This window comes from Telopea speciosissima, chromosome 2 (genome assembly GCF_018873765.1).
Source record: "Telopea speciosissima isolate NSW1024214 ecotype Mountain lineage chromosome 2, Tspe_v1, whole genome shotgun sequence".
NCBI classification, from domain to species: Eukaryota; Viridiplantae; Streptophyta; class Magnoliopsida; order Proteales; family Proteaceae; genus Telopea; species Telopea speciosissima.
In genome coordinates, this window is record NC_057917.1 from 56,921,442 (window position 1) to 56,947,790 (window position 26,349).

The window sequence follows — 26,349 nt, forward strand, 5'->3', positions numbered from 1 at the left end:
CTAGGCAGCCTAAATCGCATTCCAATATTATATTTTTAATATATCAGTTGTATGTGTGAAACAATCAAAACACACATTTGGTTTGTATGTTCTTGGAATTGGTCATTTTCAGGTATACCTAGTCTCACATTTGGTTTACACTGTTCTTAGAAAATATGATGTTATCAATAAGTAATTAACCTGCTCTTGATTTAGAGAAATGTTCTTGGTCTCTAAGAAATTTGATTGATCAAATGATTTTATTTTTACATGAGACTTTTTGTAATAGGTAGAGCTTAAAACCAGCTTTCCAACAAATCCAAGATTGCTTAAATCTGATTTATATTGAAGGAGTCATGTTCCGGTGAAACCCCATTTGGTGTGCGCAAATGCTCTCAAAATTGCTCTGGATGAAAATATTTTTTTAAATATCAAAATAAATGAATATTTTACCACACTTTTGATTTTTAGCAATGTTTTACCATATTAAGACTTATGGATTTTTTAGATTTGAGAAAAACCCCAACATTAGAAAGTTGAAAATTTCACCTACCGTCAAAAATCCAGTTTTTGTTCTTGAACTGGGGGGTTGACTTTTTTATCCTTTTGGAATTTTATTTTTTTTAACTATTTTTATTGGATTCAAATGGGGGGGTATTTGCTTATTTATGAATAATATTTTAAGTAAATGTAAATATTTACTTGGATGATATTTGGCATAAATAAGTGTCAGAACCTGGTTCGATACCAGTTAAACCAATGCAAGGCGCCCTACAATAAGGCGGCAGCCGCCTGGGCGCCTAGAAATCCGCCTGGACACCTAGGCGACGCCTTGACAGCTATGGCTGATCCTATATAATTGCTGCTCACATATACTCCATACGGTACCCTGTTTTAGGGTAGATTTTCAGGCAAATTATTTCTTTAATTAATCCTTCTCTGTTCAGCAGATCATATTGAGTTTTTGGGGTTTTGCTTACCCCCTATAAAGGGTCTCTCGATCCCAGTTTGAAGCCAATTTGGGCTTCTCTTTTCCGTGAATTGCAGACTGGATTATGTTCCAGTGGTACTCTGTTTTCTGGTGATAATTAGAACTGTTGATTCTTAAATTAATTGGGATTCATCCGGCATATTCCCCTGATTTTGTGGGGTTTTATTCCTCTATTAGTTTATAACAGGTCCTTCCACCTTGAGTTGGTGTCAATCAGACACCTCCAGAACTTGGCATTTGAAATCAGCTATTTTCTGATTTTCTCCTATCAGAATCGATTTCTAAGATTGCTGATTTTTCTATTGTGCATGATGACTGATCCTAAGTCTACCACGGACAATGTCAATGTCCAGATTACCACGATACAACTCAATTGAGTTGAAAATTATCTGTTATGGGCTCAGGCAGTCAAGGTTTATATTAATGCAACGGGGAAGCTGAAGTACCTTCAATCTGATCCTCCTTCCGCTGATTCCAAAGAACCTGCTGATATTAAAGCCTAATGAGGAATGGATGCGTGAGAATGATACATGTACTCTTAACAGGTTGTATTTTTCTTCTATGAATAAAAGATTAATAATCCGGGGAGGAGGGACAATTGAGCAGACTCATGTCCCATTCCCAGGTTCACAGGAGAGAACTTTAGCTCCTAGCTGAGGGCAGAATGGTCGTATCCAAAAAAATATAGGTTATTTCGCAGACTATTCGGGGAAATGGGGGCTGGTGAATACTATTATGGCAAATGTGAAGGACATGCTTTGCAATTTACTCGACAATAAATAAATATGCTAGTGTGCCAAACCTGATGTTCATATCATGTAATTTACAAAAATATATGATTGTCATAAAAAGTAGTAAAATTATAGCATACAATTGACTGGACAATAAAGGTATATGGAGCAAAACAAGGAAATGAAAAGCAATAAGGCTACTAAATGATGACACAAGATGGCATTAGTAACCAAGATACAATCAAGTTATTTTGATAGAAATATACATGAAATGATTTTCTTTAAAGAAAAAAAGGAGAGAGAAAGAGATGCCAAAAAGAAACGTCAAATAAAGTTAAATGGATACAGGTAACATGATAATCAAAGCTTTGCTTTTTGCAGGATTAACAGGTTTTAGTGTTTACACATATCAGCAGCTTCAATACTTAGGAGGAGCCACTACCTTGAACAATAAGGCACGATGGCGAGCACAACCAACAGTCAAAGAACCAAGAGGCAGCACCATGCTCCCAATAGTTGCTCTTAAACGGTTACTAAGATTCCTCCACGCTTTCAACATGCTCTCCGGATCCCCAACTGGTCCACCCATGTAGTTAGCAACTAAATCAGCAAGCTGTTGTACCATATCAGTACCTACAGAACCAAAAGATCCCGGCCTTGACTCAAGAGCCATCATTAGAGCCTTCTGTTCAAGCTTTAATAGATCCGAATCAGCTGCCCTATTCACTAGAACTGCTTCCCAGCTGATACTATCTGACACTGGTGCTCCTTGCAAATCAACAAGGGAAGGCATCTTCTCTGAAGTAGACTCAGCCACAATGCCATATAGGTCATAGAAACCATCCAGGATCTTGTCATCGTAGTTAAGAGCATTGTAATTCTATAACTCACAGACAAACCTCCTACATCAGATACGTTGGAAAGGAACAAAATTCAAAAGAAACAGTTGGCTGTAGCATACAACCCAAGTTACAGGCTAAATAAGAAAGTGATGTCAGAAATGTGAGAAACAAAAGCAGTAACACCATGTCATACAACAATGCAAATGCCTAATGAAAGTGGAGAACAGATGTCTGACATCTATTTCTCTTATCAATAAATCATAGCAAATAAAAGTAAAGTGAGAAACGAATATGTACAGCACACTCAGGCATAGTACAATGAAACAGACTTATTTGGGATCACTTCGAGGCTGGTGGTCTCTTCTGGAATCTGTTCCCTTTTGTGGTCTGCGGGGGCAAACAAACAGACTGCAGCAGCAGGATTTTTGAAAGAAAAGAGAATACTAAATGTTATTGAAAGGGTTGAGCTCAAAGATAATGTACAGGATCTGGAACTAAGCAGCTAGAGGATATAATTTTGGGGGTTGCGCTCAAGGATAATGTAAAGGATCTGGAACTAAGCAGTTAGAGGATATAAAGTTCGGAGGCTGTGGGGAACAGAATTACTTAATGAATGGGCTACTGCAACTAAGGTGCCGGAGGAAATAGAGCTGGAATACTTGGGCGACAGGATTATGTCCATGTTATGGGCCTGAAATGGAGATAGTAGGATTTCTTTTTTAACTATAGATATATGTTTGTTTAATTTGCTTATGCGTGTGCATATCCTACATACAACATACATCTGACAGTTTGTATAATGCCCAATACATATTCAACAAAATTATCACGTTTTTTATTAGAAAAACAAAAACAGCTATGATTTCTTTCACAGGAATACAAAGAAATTTCTAAATCCTCAACGGAGGATTCCAACAGAAGCCAATTATAATATTGTATTTAACTCTAGCATGAGATAAAAGCATGGTTCAAGATTTCAAGAAATTTCGCCGATATATCTGTAAATTTCGGATATTTCGAGAGTACCGACACGAAATGGGATAACGAATTGGAAAAAGTACAGATTTTGACGAAATTTCGGGATATTTCAGTATGTCGCCGAAATAGGTTACATTCACTTAAAGAGTCAAGTGACTCTGGGTTTAAATATAGAATCTTGCAAGTCTCGGTCGAAATTACGACCAAGACCTGCAGAGACCTCTATTTGCTGCAGTTTTTGGCTTTCTTCCACTCTTCCAACTTGGATCCAAGCATTGTTCTTCATTTTCAATAGATTGTCGCCGGAAACACGTCGGAGCCTCATCCAAGCTCATCCTCCAAGGATTTTTCACTATGTAAGGTACTTCTTTTTTCACTAAAACTAATTTTTTTGAAAATAGTATGTTCAATACATGTTGGATAGTGATGATATTAATATATGTTAGACACCGGAGGCTGATCTACAACCTCACGATGTCAAAAAAAAATTTTCATATGTATTTTATTTTTAAAATTTTCTTATTTGAAAAATTGATTTTCCTACAACAAAAATAGTTATAAATTAGAGGTAATATAAATTGGATGGGGATCAATTAAATATGTGTTAGACACCAATGGCCAATCTACGGCTTCACGATGTCGAAAATATTTTTCTGCCCATAAATAACTAATTTTATTTTTGGAAATTAAGAAAAATATTTAAAAATTCCAAAAAAACAAAAAATAAATAAATAAGGAAAAATATGAGTTTTTTGTTTGAAAAATCATGAAAAAATATGAAAGTAATTTCTACATGTTTTTTAAGTGCATTAGATATATATTATGTTTAACCATTTCGGTTTGTTGTGTTAGGTCAATAGTTGTATGAAAATTATTTATAAAAAATTATTTTTAATTATGAGAAAAATATAAGGGTTAAGGGAAAATATTAAATAGCTATACAATTGTTTTAGTATTCTCAAAGTCTCAATTGAAGTGCTTCTACATTAAGTTTTCAATTATTTGTTTTACTTACATTGCAGTAAACAAGCATTATTGTGGCTGATCGTGAAAGACAATGTGCGAAAGGAAAGCAAAAGGTAGGGGAAAGTAGTCAACAGAGGGAGGAGAGGGAGCAGAGAGAGCAGAGGCCAGCCAGGCAGCCTAGGGGTGACATTGTATGATTACATGGCACTCCAATTGATGGGGATAAGAGAAAATCCCAATGTAACTATTGTGACATGCAGTTTTTGGGAGGTGGGTCCAGTAGACTTAAACAACATCTGACTAGAGGATCTAAAGATGTTGTAGGTTGTCATATGGTCCATGTGCAAGTTGCTAGGGAAGTTGGTGACAGTTTGCGGGGAAAGATGAAGAGGAAGGCTGACAAGCAGAGGATAAGCGAACAACTTGAGAAGGCAGCGAGGAGTTCAATGGGAAGACAAGGACAATACCATGATGATGATGACTCTGATGATGATGACAGTGATGACCCCGTCTATATGCCTGATGATATATAAACACCACAGGAGGCTAGGGACTTCCGACGGTCAGTTTCGAGGAGTAAAGTTAGTGTTGGGGAATTCTAACCCAACCTCCATAAAAGTTTTGATGATAACAAACATGTAGACATGGTCCTGTATATGTCTATATGTCAACAGGGCTAATAAAGCCAAAGGAGTAGAAGATATATAGTACGAAGTCGAGATGTTCAGGACAAAGCCATGGAGATCAAGATATCAAAGGCATGCTAAGCTTTTCAAGAAAAGAAGATCTTGGAAGATCTTTTGAAGATTGAAGAACATCACTCGAAGATAGAAACCAAGACTTTAATCAAGATCAAGATGCTCGTGTGCACATACTTAGATACACTCACTGCATATTTGTAATTACATTTACATTTAATAAATGATAAAGCATCTGCATCATTTAGAGACCTTAGGAGGTTAAACTTGAACTCTCCTTGACCTTTAAACATGTTGGAGTCAGTTGGAAAAAACCCCGGACCAATCCCCTTAGGCATACTGTCTAAATCATGCCTTGACTGGGATCCGGTCTGAGCATCCGGTCGACCGGATCTCAGGGTGTGCATCGACCGGGCTTCACAAGAGCCTCATGGGTACGTTCCCATAGATGATCCGGTCAACCGGATCAGGTGGGACGATGCTCCGGTCAACCGGACATCAACCGGATGACACTTATGCCTTCAAACAGCTAGTTTTTCCAACGGCTATGATCCGGTCATGATCCGGTCGACCGGATCAATCTTCAAGTCGACCGGATTGGTAAAAAATAGATCCGTCAGAGCACTTTTTGCACATGTTCTAAAGGCCATTAATGAGCCTATAAATAGAGAACATGTCAGACCTTTTCACCTATCCATTACAGTCCAAATAAACACTTTTGTGAAAGGTGAAAAGTCAATTCAAGCTCTCATTTATTGAAGTCTTCTTGTCCTTCCAAGGTTGACTTTAAAACTTTAAAGACCTTCATATGCTTACACTCTAAAGAATAGTCTTGAAGAAGGTCATCATTACAAACATTCATTCTTGTATCATTTTGACATTTGCAAGGAGTACACATCACACTCCTTGCCTAGGTAATCTTTACCTTTATTCACTCTTGTTTTAGTTTATGTTTTTAAGTTTATAAAGCATTGTTTGCATTAGCCTAGACTCATAGTACTAAAACTCGCGAAATTTCGGTCGAGATATCGAATATTTCGAGTATCTCGACCTGTCCGAAACGAAACGCAAGTCCGAAATGAAAAAATGCAATATTTCGAATATTTCGAAAATTTGAAATTTCGATGAAATTTCGGTCATCTCGTTTCGGTAATTTCGGTCATCTCGTTTCAAAAATTTCGGAAATCTTGGACATTTTTGTCATTTTACACCCAGAGAAAAATACCATATTTCGACCGAGATTTCGACGAAATTTTGGTATCTCGAAAATTTCGGTCAGACCGAAACACCGAAACGAAACGAGATTTAGTACCATGCCTAGACTGTACTTAGGTATTGCAAGGATTCTCTTATCCTTAAAAGATTTGGATCCTCTTATCCCATGGAAAAAGATTGTAAATATGTTCTTCCCACCTACTGTACTGAAAGGAAGTAACTAATGAAATTCTCTCAAGGTTGAGAGGAGTAGACGTAAGCTAATTTAGCCGAACCACTATAAATTCTATGTGTCCACTATTTGCGTAATTTCTCTCTCTATCTTGTTTTAATTCAAAGAAAATTTTAAAAGGACAACATTTCACTAATGGTAACCTATTCACCCCCTCTAGGTTATCCCACATTTGGTATGAGAGCGGGAGCTCATTTAATTTGAGACTTAAGATCTATGGGATCACATTACAACAATCCACTTGAGGGACTGAATGTCTCTAGACCTCCTCTGTTCAATGGAGATAATTTTCCATATTGGAAGATTAGATTCAGGAACTTTACCTGTGCTCATAATCTTGAGATATGGAATGTAATCGAACGTGGACCATACTCCTTCACTAAAATTATGGAAGATGTGAGTATTCCTAAGGAAACCTCCGAATTAACTCCTGCTGAAAAGGAGAAAATTCAATATAACTTTAAGGCTATCACCTTCCTACAATATGCTTTAAGTGATTCCGAATTCAACAAAATTGCCATGTGTGAAACGGCAAAAGAGATTTGGGATACACTTGTGGTATCATATAAAGGAACATCACAAGTAAAAGAATCTAAAAGTGATAAGCTTATGCATGAGCATGAATTGTTTAAGATGTTAGAAAATGAGAATATTTCCAATATGTTTTTGCGCTTTACTAACATCACCAACAAGTTGAAGGGCTTAGGTAAAACATATACCAAATCCGAAAATGTCAGAAAAATTCTCAGGTCACTTCCCCCCAAGTGGAGACCGAAGGTAACGGCCATAAAGAAAGCAAAGGATCTTGACAAGGTGAGCTTGGATGAATTGCTTGGATCCTTACTCACTCACGAAGTTGAATTGAATGAAGACGAAAAATGGTCGAAAATAAAAGAACCGAAGAAGAAAACCATTGCTCTCAAGACAACAAGTCCATCTGATGAAGAGAGCAATGAAGAAGAGGATATCAACCTCTCAGAAAAAGAAAAGTCTCTTATTACTAAGAAATTTCAAAAATTCCTCCAAAAGAAAGGAGGAAAATATTTCAACAAGAGACAAGCAAACAAATGTAAGAATCTATCCAAAGACAACTTTTCCTTCTAAGAAAGATATTATTTGCTATGACTGCAGAAAGCCTGGCCACTTTAGAACTGAGAGCCCAAAAGGACAAGAAAAGAATAAAGCATATACCGCTGAAATTTCATGGGACTCAAGTGAAGAAGAAGTGGTAGGAGATTCAGATGAAGAAGTCACAAATCTAGCTTTTATGGCAACATAAGATGACATAGAGGTAAGTTCAGCCTATCTTACTTCTAATTCTAAATATAGTGATTCAATTGAAGAGATAGATACGGATGACATAGATGAAGATGATATTGAAAAGGGTTTTGAAGCTCTCTATGAGGCAAGTCACAAGCTTGAACCTTCAAACTCTGTTTTAGAGAAAGAAGTAATAGAATTGCATGATCAAATAGATGATCTTCACATCTACATTGCCCAACTTGAAGAAGAAAATAAGAGATTGACGTCGGCCTTGCTAACCTTTACCAAGGGACAAAAATCGTTAGATACTCTTCTTAGTACACCTCAAAAAGCACCACAAGACAAGGAAGGACTAGGCTATAATGGGAGAATCCCATATCATGCCAAAGGTAAAGAGAAAATGGTGTACATAGAAGAAGGAAGAACAAATCAAGGTCAAACATCAATTTCTCATGTTCCCGTTTCAACGAATCAAGGATATAGAAATCAAGGGCATAGAAATCAAAGGTATAGAAATCAACATCATCATGCATTTCAATATACCTCTCAAAGAAGGAATAGACCTCAAAGGGAATATATTCCTCAAAGACCTCAAAGACCCCAAGGCCAATATCATAGACCATATGTTCCATACTCAATGGAAAGAAGATATATATCTCAACCAAACCATAGGCCATATATGAAGTATAACTCATATAGACCTTATGACCATCAAAGATTCCAAAGAGGTAGAAGGACTCAAAACTCCTTTGATTGGCAAAGGTCACAAAGGCAGAAAAGAGCACCATCTCCATTTGACATTTGTGACCCTAGGTACCAACGACCTAAGAACTATAGTTCTACATACAAGACAGTTTGGGTACCTAAGGAATCTCTTAACTCTAACAACGGTAGACCCCACAGATTGTGGGGACCAATGCATGTGTAAACTTTGTTTTGTAGGTATGCTTGAAGAGCAAAGGACAAGTTGAATGGTACATCGACAGTGGATGCTCCAAGCATATGACTGCAAATACAAAATTATTTACAAAGTTGAGAAAATATGATGGAGGATGGGTGACCTTTGGAGATAATGGCAAAGGAAAGATAATCGGCATTGGAAACATCAACATAGGAGGTACTACCATCTCAAACGTCTATCTGGTAAACAAACTTGCCTACAACCTACTTAGTGTAAGTCAACTATGTAGTGTTGGATATAAAGTAAGTTTTGATGTTTCACATTGCTTAGTGATGGATGCTAATAATACAGTAATCTTGAAGGGAACTAGAAATAACAACATATATACTTGCATTATTGATGAAGCTAGTTCTAGCAGTACTTGTTTAGTTTCATATGAAGATTCAAGTGTTTGGCATAGAAAACTTGGACATATAAATATTAAATTGATTCAATCAATAGCTTCCAAGGATCTTGTCCGAAACTTACCTAAACTAAAGTTTAACAAGAATCATTTTTGTGATGCATGTCAAAAGGGTAAACAAGTTAAAGTTTCTCACAAATCTAAGAACTTTGTTTCAACTACTAGACCACTTGAATTTCTCCATTTAGATCTTTTTGGCCCTATCCCTACTCCAAGCTTGAGTGGAAAAGTATACACTTTTGTCATTGTTGATGATTATTCTAGATATACTTGGACTTCCTTTCTTAGACATAAAAATGAGGCTTTTGATGAATTTTCAAAACTGTGTAAGAAAATCCAAAACCAAAAGGGCAATTTGGTCACTACAATAAGAAGTGATCATGGTGGTGAGTTTGACAACTCAAACCAGTTTGGGAAATATTGTGATGATGAAGGAATCACTCATAATTTCTCGGCTCCTAGAACACCCCAATCAAATGGGGTTGTTGAAAGGAAGAATAGATCTCTTTAAGAGACAGCCCGGACTATGCTTAATGAATATTCTCTACCCAAATATTTTTGGGCTGAGGCTGTGAATACTGCATGTTATGTCTTAAACAGTGTTTTGATTCGAAAGATCCTATCCAAAACACCTTATGAGTTATATTTTGAAAAGAAACCCAAAGATGATTATTTTCAAATTTTTTGTTGTAAAGACTCCAAAGGAAAATTTGATGAAAAATCAGATGAAGGCATTTTTCTTGGGTACTCTAGCAATAGTCGTGCATATAGAGTATTCAACAAAAACACCTTAGTAGTGGAGGAATCTATGAACATTAGATTTGATATTTCTCCTCCAAAAGAAAAGTATAAACCTCTAGTTGATGATGATGAGGATGCTATATCCGAAATCTCAAAGAGAGTTGAGATAACTTCTTTAAATGAGAATAACTCTCCTCGAGACACATCAAATAAAGACTCATTAGAATTTCCTAAAGAAGTTAGACCAGTAAGAAATCATCCATTAGAACAAGTTATTGGTGATTTAGAATCAGGTGTTCAAACTAGGTCTAAACTTCAAAACACTTGTAACTTTGCTGCATTCCTATCCATGATAGAACCCAAGAACATAAAAGAAGCCATTGTGGATAATGATTGGATTTTGGCCATGCAAGAAGAACTCCATCAGTTTGAAAGAAATGATGTATGGGAGCTTGTGCCAAAACCCAAAAATAAATCCATAATTGGAACAAGATGGGTTTTCAGAAATAAACTTGATGAAAATGGAATTGTTATTAGAAATAAGGCAAGACTAGTGGCACAAGGATATAATCAGCAAGAGGGAATCGATTTTGATGAGACTTATGCACCTGTTGCTAGATTAGAAGCCATTAGAATGCTCTTAGCATCTGCTTGTCATAAAAATTTCAAACTTTACCAAATGGATGTGAAAAGTGCTTTCTTGAATGGTTTTATTGAAGAAGAAGTGTATGTATCTCAACCTCCCGATTTTGAAAACTCTTCTCATCCTGATCATGTTTTTAGATTAAAGAAAGCATTGTATGGACTCAAACAAGCACCAAGAGCTTGGTATGATAGATTAAAGACATTTTTTATTGAAAATGCATATATCATTGGTAAAATAGACACTACATTGTTGGTTAAGCGTAAAGGCTCCAAATTAATCATAGTACAAATATATGTAGATGATATTATCTTTGTTGCTACTGATGAATCCTTATGCATTGAATTTAGCATTTATATGAAAAATGAGTTTGAAATGAGTTTAATGGGTGAACTCAACTTCTTTTTAGGCCTTCAGATCAAACAAACTGAAAATGGGATTTTTATCAATCAATCAAAATATATTAAAGAATTATTGAAGAAATTTGACATTAATTTTCAAAAGGCTTCTAACACTCCCATGAGTACCTCCATAACTCTCTCAAAAGATGAGAATGGAACTCCTGTTGATCCTACTCGGTATCGAGGTATGATTGGAAGCTTGTTATACTTAACTGCTAGTAGACCTGACATCATGTTTAGTGTTTGTGCATGTGCTAGATTTCAGGCTAGTCCTATGCAATCACACTTGAGTGCAATTAAGAGAATTTTCAAGTATTTAAAAGGAACTATCAATATAGGATTATGGTATCCAATGCTCAATGATTTTGAATTACTCAGCTTTTCTGACGCTGATTTTGCTGGTTGTCATATTGATCGCAAGAGCACAAGTGGTACATGCCACTTTCTTAGATCTTGTCTGGTTTCTTGGTTCAGCGAGAAGCAAAACTGTGTGGCACTCTCAACTACTGAAGCTGAATACATTGCAGCCGGCAGGTGTTGTGCCCAAATTCTTTGGATGCGTCTGATTCTTCAAGATTATGGACTCCAATTCAATCCTTCCAAAATTTTCTGTGATAGCATTTGCGCCATAAATCTGAGTAAAAACCCCATTCTTCACTCAAGAGCAAAGCATATAGATGGTCGCCATCACTTTCTTCGAGACACTGTCTAAAAGGGAGAAGTGGTACTCGAACACATTGAGACTGAAAAACAAGTTGCTGATATCTTCACCAAACCTCTGCCCGAAGAACAATTCTGCAATCTTCGACAAGAATTAGGTATGTGTAACCCTTTTGAATGAGAAAATTCCCCTGAGCCTGCCCTAATCGACTTTACGATCAAAATCTGGGCCTAACTGGCTTAAAAAGCGTACTTTAAGTCATCCGGTAGACCAGATAGTCGAAACCGGTCGACCCAATCACGGAAAATCTGTTTTTAAACCCAATCCGTGGGTCATTTGGATCATTTCTTTTTATCCAAAACCCTTCCTCTTCCTCTCCAAAATTTCTCTCTTGAGTTTTTAGGGCAAAATCTTGCAAAACCCTAACAGATTCTTGCACTTTTGGTGATTCAAACTCATTTTCACCATCAAATCTCTTAGCTTTCCCTCTTCTTTTCTTAAAAACCTTTCAAATCCCTCTTTCTCCAAAACCCTTGTTCTCAATGGCTTCCAAAGGAGAATCCTCAAAGAAGAGAAAGACGATTGCTTCAAAGAATGATGCTTATGATGGCACTTTGTTCATCTCGAAGGAGGCTTCGATTTGGTGGAGACAATTCCAACTCAAGAAACATATTAGGGAAAGGTTAGTAAGTGTCACTGAACTAAATAGCATTCTCCCTAGTGAGATTAATACCTTCTTTGAGATGTTGGGTTGGGATTCCATCCTTTATCCCCAAGAGAAGGCCTATCCTAGGCTAGTTCAACTGTTTTATTGCAATCTCCAAGTGGTTGGAGTTGAAGGAAACTATACCATCACTTCCCTTGTTAAGGGAAAACATATCTCTTTTGACACTGTGGAGCTTGCCCAGATTATTGGGGTGGATGACTCTGGAGATTGCAAGTATCTCCGTACCAAGACTTCTCCAGAAGGTTTTATAAATGTTGATGAGGTGTATGGTTCAATTTTTAAGAATTATTTGGGAGAAACCAAGGGTCTCACCGCCATTCATCTAGGAGATATCCCAAGAGTGGTGAATCTTATTCTTACTTACAATATCCTCCCTCTTGGCGGGCATAGAGATGTTGTTACCCGCTTCCAAGCCTATCTGATTTGGGGCATTGCCAATACCAATCAAATCTGTCTTCCATTTGTGATAATGAAGACTATGGAGTTGGCTACTGAAAGAGACTCCAAGGCTAGCCTTCCTTATAGTCGTCTCCTGACTGTCATTTTCAAGTATTTTGAAGTTGATCTCTCAGATGAAGTTCCAACTTCAAATCCTTCTGCAATTTATTCTTCTACCTTGAAGAAGATGGCTATTCCCACTAGTGGTTCTGATGCTCCTCCTCCTCCAGGTCGCCAAGCTAGGCACAAGCAAGCCTCTTCATCTATTGTTGACAGTGATGCTTCTGATGAGGATGATAGTGAGGATGAAGAATATGCGTCCAGGGCTGAATTTGCTGTGTACCAGGAGAAGCTTGATTCCCGCCTCCAGGGCTTTGATAATCAGTTCACAGCACTTCGCGGAGACAACAAGGAGATCATGGCTCAGTTTCGGATGATCACTCAGCATTTCCACATTTCTACCCCTCCTGCAGATGATTAGTGCTTTTTAGTTATGTTTCGTTCAAAAAGACAATTTGGGTTGTAATATTTAGATTTGAGACAACTTTTAAACTGTTACACTTCTCTAGGGGGAGAGTGCTTTTGATTTGGACTATTTGCTTTAGACTACTGCCATCCTTTGCTTTTTACATATGACTCGCTATTGCAGGGGGAGCCTTCTCTATACCTTTTTGTTGTTGACAAAGGGGGAGAAGATATAATGATTTGGATGCATTTGACCTTTTGATTATATGATGCATGATTATGATACATGACTTGACTACTGCTTTAAAGTTATGATTGCTATGCTATAAATGACTTGACTACTGCTTTAAAGTTATGATTGCTATGCTATGAATGCTATGTTATATGGTACTACCAAATCATATGTTTGTCATCATCAAAAAGGGGAAGATTGTTGGGGAATTCTAACCCCACCTCCATAAATGTTTTGATGATAACAAACATGTAGACATGGTCCTGTATATGTCTATATGTCAACAGGGCTAAGCTATCAAAGGCATGTTAAGCTTTTCAAGAAAAGAAGATCTTGGAAAACCTTTTGAAGATTGAAGAACATCACTCGAAGATAGAGACCAAGATTTTAATCTAGAACAAGATGCTCGTGTGCACATACTTAGATATACTCACTGCATACTTGTAATTGCATTTGCATTTAATAAATGATAAAGCATATGCATCATTTAGAGACCTTAAGAGGTTAAACTTGAACTCTCCTTGACCCTTAAACATGTTGGAGTCAGTTGGAAAAAGCCCCAGACCAATCCCCTCAGGCATACCGTCTAAATCATGCCTTGACTGGGATCCTGTAGACCGGATCTCAGGGTGTGCATCGACCGGGCTTCACAACAGCCTCATGGGTACGTTCCCATAGATGATCCGGTCGACCGGATCAAGTGGGACGATGATCCGGTCAACAGGACATCGATCGGATGACACTTATGCCTTCAAACAGCTAGTTTTTCCAATGGCTATGATCCGGTCGACCAGATCAATCTTCAGGTCGACCGGATTGGTAAAAAATAGATCCGTTAGAGCACTTTTTGCACATGTTCTAAAGGCCATTAATGAGCCTATAAATAGAGAACATGTCAGACCTTTTCACCTATCCATTACAGTCCAAATTAGCACTTTTGTGAAATGTGAAAAGTCAATTCAAGCTCTTATTTATTGAAGTCTTCTTATCCTCATCAAGTCCATTCCAAGGTTGACTTCAAAGCTTTAAAGACCTTCATATGCTTGCACTCTAAAGAATAGTCTTGAAGAAGGTCATCATTACAAGCATTCATTCTTATATCATTTTGACACTTGCAAGGAGTACACATCACACTCCTTGCCTAGGTAATCTTTACCTTTATTCACTCTTGTTTTAGTTTATGCTTTTAAGTTTATAAAGCATTGTTTGCATTAGCCTAGACTATACTTAGGAATTGCAAAGATTCTCTTATCCTTAAAAGATTCGGATTCTCTTATCCTTAAAAGATTGGGATCCTGTTATCCCGTGGAAAAAGATTGTAAAAGTGTTCTTCCCATCTACTGTACTGAAAGGAAGTAACTAGTGAAATTCTCTCAAGGTTGAGAGGAGTGCACGTAAGCTAGTTTAGCCGAACCACTATAAATTCTGTGTATCCTCAATTTGCGCTATTTCTCTCTCTATCTTATTTTAATTTAAAGAAAATTTTAAAAAGACAACATTTCACTAGTGGTAACCTATTCACCCCCCTCTAGGTTATCCCACAGCTAGTTTTCAAGAGGATCAGCGGAGACAGAGAGTAGGGGATAGTGGAGGAAGTAGCACATCTAGAGGTTCTAGAACTGGTGGGTTGTTGAATTCTTTTAAAAGATCACAAAGTATGAAGGCAGCTCCAACACCTCTATCGGTACCAGTACCACCATCAGCATCAGATCCTAAACTACATAGGAAGAAAGGAAGCAGTCAACCAAAAATTAAAGGAGCATGGAAAAATATGAAGGGGTTAGTGAAAGAGTCAATAGTTAAGTGGATGTTATACCATACCATCCCAGCAAACACTGCACAAGGCCCCCATTATGATACCATGATTGATACAATTGCAGAGGCTGGCCTAGGGTTCAAAGGGCCCACCCCATATAAGCTAATGAATGTTTATTTACCTCTACAAAAGTTTGAAATTGATGAGTACATTGGGGAGATAAGGAGTATGTGGGAGACATATGGGGTGACTATAATGGCAGATGGTTGGACACTTGGACTGGGCCTACAAGAAAGTCTATCATCAATTTTATGGTCTATTGTAATGGGAGGACAATTTTCCTCAAATTTGTGGATGCATCCAAAGAGATAAAGGATGCAAAATATATTTATAGATTGTTGAAGGAAATGGTTGAAAAAGATGTAGGAATAGAGAACGTTGTCCAGATTGTAACGGATAACCGAAGCAACTTCAAGAAGGCCGGTGAGAAGATGATGAATAACAGTAAGTATCGGCTCTTCTGGACTCCTTATGCGTCTCATTGCATTGATCTAATGCTGAAGATATGGGGAAGTTAAAGTTGGTGAAGACTGTAGTGGAAAGTGGAAGACAAGTCACCAACTTTGTATACACCACTCCTTTGCACTAAATCTATTGAGGGAAAAATGTGGGCGTGACTTAGTGAGGTCGGGCATCACTAGATTCACCACAAACTACATTGCCCTAAAAAGCTTTGAGACAAAGAAGGTCAGGTTAAGATCTATGTTTGCTTCTCAAAAGTGATTTGGATGGAAGGATTCCAATACCGCAAGTGGGAGGGAAACACAGGCAACCATGTACTCTAAGGAATTCTGGACAAAGCTAGGCAAAGTGGTGAAGGTTTTGCAGCCAGTAGTTAAAGTTCTACATATAGCAAACTCCGCTCTCAAGGGCCCTACCATGCCAGTCCTATATGTTGCCATTGACTTGATAAAGGATAGTGTCTACAATGTGGCTCCTCGTAGTAGCAAGCACTTCTTGGATATTATCAATGCTCGCTGGGAGAATCAACTTATGCATCCACTGCATAAGGCTGGTGAGTAATTTTGTTTATGCAACTAATTCATATATTAGATCCTTAGTAATATCACTAATTACAATATCTCATTTCTATATGTCAATTTTCAGCATACTACTTGAACCCCAAGTATCAATATAATAATAGGCTTGGGTTGGATACTCAACTTATTGATGCTGTGAAACAAGTAGTAAAAAAGTTAAAGCCAAATGGTAGACTACAATCTATATGCAACAATGAGGTGAGTCTTATAATTCATTTGGAATATAATTAGTAAGTAGTAATTAGTTAATGAGTCATTACTAATTTTCCACATGAGTATAGATAAAGATTTTAGGGATGCATTGGGAAGTTTTGGAACCGATGCTACAGTACAAGGCAGAGCACGTGGTGATGCTGGTATTCAATTCAATATCTTATTCTTTTAAATTATGCCACATAAGATACGGACCACGGTGCACGTGAGGAAGCACCCGCACCCTCATGTACCCCCTTATCATATACCAGGAAGCGTGGGGGTCAGCAGACACAGGCTGCTGATTATATGGATATTGATGAGTTATCTAGCTCTGTTGGCGGATTAAGTATAGGTAATAGGGAGGGAGGATCGAGTGGGCATTGGCGTGCCCCATCTTTTGACTCACATACCACTCCATCGTCATCGGATTATAGTGCATCACAACCTCAAGGTGGATATGGATATAGATATGGGCAGTTCATTGGGAACTAAGACTCCCAGTCCCAGTACCAGTACCAGTACCAGCCCCAAAGACATACTGGATCATCTTTTGTGGACAACATCTTTTCATACCCTAGCTACCCAACTCACCAGCCATACATGCTGCCAACGCCGACATCACATCATACTAGATCAGTGGGTAGTCATGGTTCTTCTTCACAGTCACAGATTGGTAACCAATATCCTAGGATAGGTTACCTTCAGTATGTTGATGACTCCAGTTACATGGCAATAGTGGACGACTACACAAGTTTCTTCTCCGAAACTATACCGTGGTCCACGTATGTCCTTCAGACAGAGAGCAATGGACGTCGACTCCAGCGGAGCATGAGTGGGATCGATCCAGGAAGGCATAGCAATTATTATTAGGATTTGTTTCATGACAGTTGTGAGTCTTGTGAGTCTTGTGAGTTATGAGTTGTGACTTGTGAGTTGTGAACTTCTGACATTGTGTATTAACTATTGAGTATTGAACTAATGACTTTATGCACTTCTGATTTTTTTAGTTTAAGGTTTAAACTAAAGGCTACATTTGACTTTATTTTTTATTCATAACTTTGTTTCAATTTGTTATTATGTCTTTGAGTACTTATACAATGTGTATTTAACAATTTATACCTCAGGGTCCGACCGCTGTCAATCAAGGGTGCATACCCAAAACACCACTTTGAGTTCATTTTTTTGCAATATAAAGGTTTAAATGTGTTTATTTAGCTTAAATAAGGGTGTCCATGAAGTATCCATAGTTGTCACGGCGTCACGGCGATCCAAGTCGGTGGAGGGGTGTCACGTCGATATATCGACATGTCGCCCGCCATGGCGTTGCCATGGCGAGCATGTCGACCATGTTTTATTTTTTATTTTCTCTATTTTTAATGTGTTAATAGATGTATACTCAAGCCATGTTTTATTTTTTCTCTATTGTTTCTCAAGTTTTAAGAAGAAAATTCAGAAATCGAAGAAGAAATCGAAGAGGGAAAGAAGAAATCGAAGAGGGAAAGAAGACAGGAAGAAGAAATCGAAGAGGGAAAGAAGACAGAAGAAGAAATCGAAAGAAATTGAAAGAGGGAAAGAAGAAATCGAAGAGGGAAGAAGAAATCGAAGACAGGAAGAAGAAATCGAAGAGGGAAAGAGAGTCAGGAAGAAGAAATCAAAGAGGGTCGCCATGGCGTAGGTCGCCATGGCGTAGGTCGCCATGCAGCCCTCTCCAGCGCCAGGACGCCATGGCGTCGCCATGGCGACGCCATGACAACTATGGAAGTATCAGGCCTTAATATGGCCAAAAACCCACCGAGATGGAATGCCGAAATATGGCAGAAAAAATACCATATTTCGGCAAAATTTCAGAAAATTTCGGATATTTCAGATATCTCGACCAGCCCGAGATACCAATATATCACGAGATCTTAAACCTTGGGTAAAAGCTCAGATCCTCCAGTTCTAATGTTCATATCTTTTATTCCTTTCATTGTCAGTTCAATATTTTGATATGTCACGAAAGCAAATAATTCCTAGTAAGAACCCTACATTTTCACACAATTGAACCTTAATCTCAATCCCATAACCTTAAAATTCTTAAAATAGTACTTCAAAGCCATATTTTCCACACACACTAACCTGTCCCCATTAAAAAAATTCAGTAAAAAGAAAGTGAAAACAAGAGAAATGCAGCACTCAGGGAATTTCTTTGGGCTCTAGCAGAATCCCAAATAAATTAGAGCTGATAAGAGCCAAAAAAAGTTTACCCAAAAAGAGACACCAAATACCTAATCAACCATAACACCTCCCAATGAAAACGACACAGACAGCCAGTGAAACAACACCCGAATAACCCAACCCAACAATTTTGGGTCAGTTAATTTAGATAGGAGTTTTAATGTAATACTGAATTGGAGTAATCAAAACAATACCAAAGCAGGATTGAAAACAGAGAAAAATAGTCCAGCAATAGGAGAAAACTCATAATAAAATCAGACAATCAGATGGACCCAAAATTCAGGTCAAGTTCTCTTCTCAAAAAGAGAAACCTTCGCTGAAAATCTCAGACTGATCCAACGGGTAGCTCAGAAAATAACAAGGAATCCTAGTGACACTAGGACAAGGGCAAATCTGTCAAACTATGAGTCTGATCAAAGAACAGATTACAGACTTAGTTAACCCAGCAGAATATCAGTAAACAGTGTTAATTTCAGATCAAACAAACCAGCAGAATAGATAAATTGATTTCAGGTTCAAGGCCCATAGACGTAGTCCTACTTGGAATAGGATTGTATCAAATACTTAACAGAATCTAAAATTGATTATAGAATATGAAAGCTAATAATGTCGACAGAATAATTCTGAAGTCAGAATTGAAATCAGCAATATAAAACTCTAAAAATCAAGCATTCCTAGTATGAATAGGGCTGTTCTAATTTGCCAACAGAATAAGAAATTAAAAATAGGTTTTGATAGTATACAGTATGAGGAAGATGAAACTGAAATCAGAATATATATCAGAGTAGAGATTCACCTTCAAACTCCAATCCTAGTAGTAATAGGATTGACAAATCACAGGCAGCAACAATGGCAGAATTGCAGAAAACAAAAGGATTACTAACTTGAGTATTGATGGACAAGAAAAAGATATGACTACGCATCACACCTAGGCTCGACTGGAATCCCACCAACCATGAATGGTATCCCACCACATATCACTACATCTCACCGCCATCTGAGTCTCACAAAATAAAAGAAAAGGCTCAAGCCAAATCTCATTAATCAAATTAGTGTACAAGGCTGTAGCCCCTTACAAACTTGTATAAAAGACTCAAAAACATACTCAAACACTAAAAGAAAAGGCCTAACCCAATCCAACTAATAAGGTAACATAATTTGACTAGGAAATTAAAATAATGAAAGAAAAGACTCAAAACAAGACTTTTATTAGACTAATGAAGTAAATCTTGTTGTCCTACTTTCTACCCATATTCTTAACCCATTAAAATGGCCCATTACAAATAAAACCAATGGGATCAAAGGCCCAACACCTACATAACCCCCAAGTTTTATTTCCAATAAAATAAACCCTTTAAGTGACTTATCTGCATCAAGCTTCCTTTTTCTCCCACTCACACAATTTTAAGTGACACCTAATGAAACTTGGCCTATAATTATGGGCCTTTACAGAACAATGACTAAGACTAGCCCAAATCAACCACAAACTAAACTTAAACATAAAATAGGGCCAGAACCACAGATAGACTGTTGGAATATGTAATCCAGAATACTGTGGGGGTAATCTAGTCCTTGTGGGGTAGATTTATTCTTATGATATTAGGATTAAGTTGCTGCTCTTATAGAGTCAGCTAGTTAAGGATAATTATGTCTATTTCAGTCCCTTTGTAACTTTCTCCAGGGGCTTACCTATCAATGGATCTAACACATTTTATTCTCTAATTCTCTCTTTCTAACCCACGGTTCTGCCAACATGGTATCAGAGCAGGCAGGGGTCACGGTATCGAGTCCCCCTAGGAGTGGGCAGGTGTTAAAAAATTATTTATGCACCTGTGTCCCCCTTTGGATAGTCCACCGTGTTAGAGTTTCTGTATGATATACATATTGTTTCCTCCCTTTTCTACAAGGTTGGCCTTTTAGAGGAAGCGGTTCCAACATGGTATCAAAGTATGTCTGATCTGGCTAGAAAGAAAAAAAAACCCTCCTTTTCTTCTTCTCTTCAATCGACTTCTCCCTCGTTTCTCTCTTTCTCGGTTTCACCTTCTACTGGTTTTTCTTCTACTCATCCTTGTAAGGGGGCAGCACTAATGAGGTAAAAACCTAAACCAATGATTTAATTGCTGCCCTCTCCCTCCATCCTACCTATTTTCATTACCTTTTTTTCAGATCGATGGTTGCTGGAACCATCTCTGCGATATTGGAGTTTTCCAGATTTTTTTGAAGATCATATCTCTACCACTATTGAAGGTTGATCTTCCACCATTAGAGCTCCCTTTGCTTTCTTTTCTAGCACCTATCTACCCTATTCCATTGTTCTTTTTCCCTTTTTTTCTTTTTTTCCAACTTTCATTCACCTTTTCAGCCTTGATACTCTAATCGATCTCAACTTGTCAGGGTTGCTTCCAATCAATTTTAGGGTTCCTCCTTTCAGTTCATGCTGATTTTTTGTGGGTTGCTTCCCTCCATTACTAGGACCACTCGACCTCAATCTTGCACCTATCCAAGTTTTCTAGAAGACCCCTACCCCAATCAATCTCTACTTTTCAGGGTTTTCCAAAACCCTGACATTAATCGATTTTTTGGGTTAGGGTTACCTGCTGCTTCTGGAATTTTTTAGAGGTGTTTCTACTATCAAGAGAGGCAATTTATTTCAATTATTCATGGCTTGAAGAAGTTCTTTTACACAAGATAGCTGCTGCCCAATTTTTTCTGCACTTTTTGGTGTTTCTCTCACTTGAAGATCAAGTCTCAAACCCTACAAGAGATTGGGTGTTCGTATTGGAGATCCATTCAAGCAACTGTGGACAGCATCTATGCCAAGACATCATCACTTTGACAAGTCATCATCAGTTTTTACGAAGCCCCCCTTCCTACAATCGAACTCAAGTTTCAGGGTTTTTTACAAACCCTGACTATAATCGATCTAAGGGTTAGGACAGTCCTCTCTCGCTAATTTTTTTAGGAGAGTCTTATACATATCAGAGGAGTATTTGACCCACGTTTCAGCATCATTTATGGAGTTATTTTTGAAAAAATTCAGGTTTCACTCTTATGGCTCGATTTCACCAACTATAAACCTATTTTTTTCCTAGTTCCTATGTGGCTGGCTGCATCACTTACTATTGGACCTGCTGAGTTATTGTCTCCTATTTGCTGGTTTTATTGAGCTTTCATTCATCCCTTGCTGGTTCTGTTGATTGGCCACTGTAAGCATGATTGGTTAAGGTGTCATTGCTGCCTTTATGAGGACTACTGCTGCCCTGGTCTTGAGACTGTGTCTGCCTAATATTGGAGATGAAATTTCTTTCACCTTATTGAAGAATTGAATCTACTACTTGGAGGTCAGTTTCTATTTGGGATTACGACAGTTGATCCATGGTTATTGGTTGCGACTACGAATCTATTCAGTTGTGTGAAGCTTTTCTACAAGTTTATATTCAGCATACTTTGGGAGACTGCTCCAAGCATTATTGTTCTCTTATTTAGATTTGATCCAAGTTTTCGAGCAGTTTATTACATCAATTCTGCCCAGATATCTTCGTCAGTTCTATTTAGCATGTGGGAGTTTATAGATTGGAGTTTTGCAAACTGGTTCTTCCTTGTTTGAAGATTGATCAAGCCTTGAAGATTGGAGTCTTTCCTTACTTCAAATCAGATTTGTTTACTTATCAGATTTAATATTGGGGTTTGATGTCTCTCCCCTACGGAAGTTTCCATCTAAGGAGTTTGTTTGATCATTTGAAGATGGTTGACAATTTATATGTTGCATTGTTTTTCTCCGTAATTCATTATCCCACTGCTTTCTTTTTCACTTCACCACCTCCCATACCATACCTTTGGCATATACCCATAACCATGGTTTAAAGTATCGACCGATACGATACGGACCGATACGTATCGGTATCGATCGATACCGATACGATACATACCGATACGTCTCCTTTTTAAAAAAAATGAACTGTCTCGAATTGTATCGAAATGTATCGACCGATACGGGATACGATACGATACGATACGACCGATACGTATCGATACCATGGATACGTCCAGTAAAGGGTTCAGTGGATGGTTTAATACGTATCGATACGGCTTGATACATACCGATACGTACTAATACATACCGATACGCACCAATACATACCGATACATATCGATACCATCGATACATTGCATAAAAAAGCCATTTTCAATCACAGATTCGATACAATTCCTAATCTAACGAAAAAATGAAGGAAAACTCTCAACCAAGAGTCTAAAATCTTACATTTAATTTTGGTCTTTCACACTTTTAAACTAAAAAACAAATGAAGGAGTGCTACGACATCATCCTTTGCATCATCCAATACTCTTCATAGCTATCGACGATTACAACATGTGAGAAACTTCATCTTTTATAATAATTTCAATTTAATGCACTTGTTTGGTTATACATTATTCACCATTTTAAGTTTTATGCATGACACTTATTATATATTGCTTATTTATATTGTTTTTTGTTCCAAAAATGTATTTCCATGTGTATCTTGACCATTTCTATGCGTATTTGTATTGTTTGATACGTATCTTCGAAACGATACAATACGATACGTCTCTTAAAATCACCTGACCGATACGATACCCGATACCGATACTTTAAACCTTGCCCATAACCACTTTGGAAGTTTATCGTATTCTCTAAATTGCCATTTCTTCCTTTTCCATTACCCTTAGCACCTTTTGGAAAATTCTGAAGTATTATACTTTTGCACTATTTCTTACATCATCTCCATTATCTGTCCACGTGTACCACTACACGTGAGGGTGAGATTATATACAATACACCTGCAGCCATTGCAGAACGCAGAACTTGCAGGAACGTTGGTGCAAAATACAGAAGGTCAGTCTTCTCCACCATTGCTATTGGGTATCCTTCATTATTGGGTTGAGTTTGTCGTAAGGGGGAGATGAAGAGTATTGAAGATGTTTGGTTATTGTCTGCCTATTTGAAGATTTACAGTGCCTATATGAGGATCTACAATTAGGTTGATCATTTCCACTGCCTGATTCATTTGTTTCCGCTGCTTGCTGCCTAGTTGCTTATCTTCAAGATTATCAGTCAAAGATTCATCATTGGACAGCTATAGAAAATTGGTAAAAGCTGCCTTTTTTGGAAGACATTCCAGTCCCGGTTTACTGATCAAGTCTACCCAGGTTTTGAAGATCTATTTTTCAAGTTCTTGAAGGTTTATTTAGGAGTTGCATTCATCTGTCAAGCTGGACTCAACTGCAACTTTGTTTCTTCCCGTTTTGTTCAAGTTGGGCATTAGTGCCTTGTACGCACCAACTTAAGGGGGAGTGTTAGCATTATTATGGAGTTTTTTTTTTTTTTTTATTAGTTTAAGCTGGATCCTCCTTCTTTACTTATATGTATAATCCAGCTTGAGGGGGAATGTTGGAATATGTAATCCAGAATACTGTAGGGGTATTCTGGTCCTTTTGGGGTAGATTTATTCTTATGATATTAGGATTAAGTTGCTGCTCTTATAGAGTCTACTAGTTAGGGGTAATTATGTCTATTTCAGTCTCTTTGTAACTTTCCCCCCTATTATAAATAGAGGGGCTTACCTATCAATGGATCTAACAAATTCTATTCTCTAATTCTCTCTTTCTAACCCAAAGGTTGGCCTTTTAGAGGAGGCGGTTCCAACATGGTATCAAAGCAGGCAAGGGTCACGGTATCCAGTCCCCTTGGGAACGGGCAGGTGTTAAAAAATTATTTATTCACCTGTGTCCCCCTTTGGATAGTCCGTCGTGTTAGAGCTCCTGTATGATATACATATTGTTTCCTCCCTTTCCTATAAGGTTGGCCTTTTAGAGGAAGCGGTTCCAACATAGACTTATAATGACCCAAAGTTGAGAAGTTGCCAAATGGAAAAAGTGTTCCTACACGCTCGTTGTAGGAACCTTTCCAGCCACTCTCTAGTCTTTTGCCATGTGGACCAGATGATCTAGTCTTTTGACCGTTGGATAGGCAGGGAATCCCCTAGAAATGCCACATGTCAAATTTGATGGTATATCTCAACCATGTTGGGCTGTGCCTCTTTCCTCTTATGTTCATCTTTCATTTTCCTTTTTATTTTCAACCTTTCAGTTGTCATTTTCCATTTTTCATTTCTCATCTCCTTTACCATCCCTCTTTTCTCATCCCTTTTTTTTGTTTAGACCTCAGTTTTACCTACTTTGTTTTGGATGGATCCATGTGGCCAACCCCATTAAGTTGGGATAAGGCTGAGTTTGTTGTTATTGTTGTTGTTGTTGTATCTCGACCGTATCGCCACCATGCATAGGGTTTTCCATGTATTCTTAATGGTACTTTTTATTTAAATAATCACACTTCTTCAAACAATTATCAGAGCATTATAACCATATGAAGACAACGATTATCCTAGAACTGAACATGACTCAAATTTGGGTTCTTACCTGATTTCCAAGTGGCAGTTATAGAAGGCGTGAAGGAAAGGGTTTCTAAAACAGGCATATAGGAACCCCACTCCCTTACAAAATTACCTTCAAGGCACAGAATTATATGTAGAGTTTTCTGTTTCACAAACTACCTTATTGATAAACAAAAATCTCTTTCATTCACAATCAAAGATTTTTGAATAAATAAATTAAACGGACTAAAAGATCCAAGCAGTGCAGTAGTTCAGTTCTCTTCAAAGAAAAGTGCTAAGCTGGATCCACTGATGGTCCAACAAGAGCCCCCGCAAAAGAGTCATCTACATTTCCAAATATTAGGTTATTTGACAACATATATAGTAGCACTCAAACCTAAAATAAAAATTACAGGTTTTCCCACTCAAATCCCTAGATAAAAGGAGCACCTAGTTCTATGTTGTTACATGAATGTCTCCCTTTCAACTGCGTCTGGATAAAGTACCTCCAGTGGTCAAGCAAAGTCTACTGCATCAATGGCTGCATCTGGACAACCACATCAACCGATCTGCATCATCAGCAAATTGTCGGCCTTCCCCAAAGGGCTATAGTCTTTGATACCAAGAACATACCTTTCTTCAACCTGTTGAGAAGTTATTTAGCATTTTATTAATCTGAGTCCCAACTTTCTTGCAAATCTCCATCTGTTCATGCAACTCCTCATAGCTGTGCTCCAATACCTCTATCTCTCCAGCTAAACAATCCCATCCAACTCAATACTTTACAATTTTGGATCATCCCAAGTCAAAACCTGAGAAGGAGAAACTCTTTCCTTCTATCAGAATATTGCCGAACATTACACTGACCCCACAGTGTCCCTAACCTCTACCACCTCTTTCCTTTACAGTAAATTCAATATGGTCCAGGACCAAAGTATGTACCCACAAGCAACAATTAGCATTTAACATAATCCAAATCATCATATAAAACTTGCAGTCTATACTGGAAGCACAGCAATATTAGGGACAACTTTCAAACACAGCTGCCATCAAGAGCTACCTTTACATCACAAGAAGGTGATGCCTAATGGTCCAGATCAA

The 26,349-nt window shown here is 37.8% G+C and overlaps 1 protein-coding gene across 2 annotated transcripts in view; it reads right to left on the reverse strand.

Annotated features, from left to right (window-relative positions):
- Positions 1-26,349, reverse strand: part of LOC122650237 (probable serine/threonine-protein kinase SIS8) — an 86,942-nt gene that overhangs the window by 48,766 nt on the left and 11,827 nt on the right. For both annotated transcript variants that reach the window (XR_006331400.1, XM_043843586.1), the window contains exon 2: positions 2,144-2,581. Coding sequence is in view for 1 of the 2 variants with exons in the window: in XM_043843586.1 (XP_043699521.1) it covers positions 2,144-2,581 (438 nt within the window). In the remaining variant the exon portion in view is untranslated. The remainder of the gene's footprint in view (positions 1-2,143; positions 2,582-26,349) is intronic.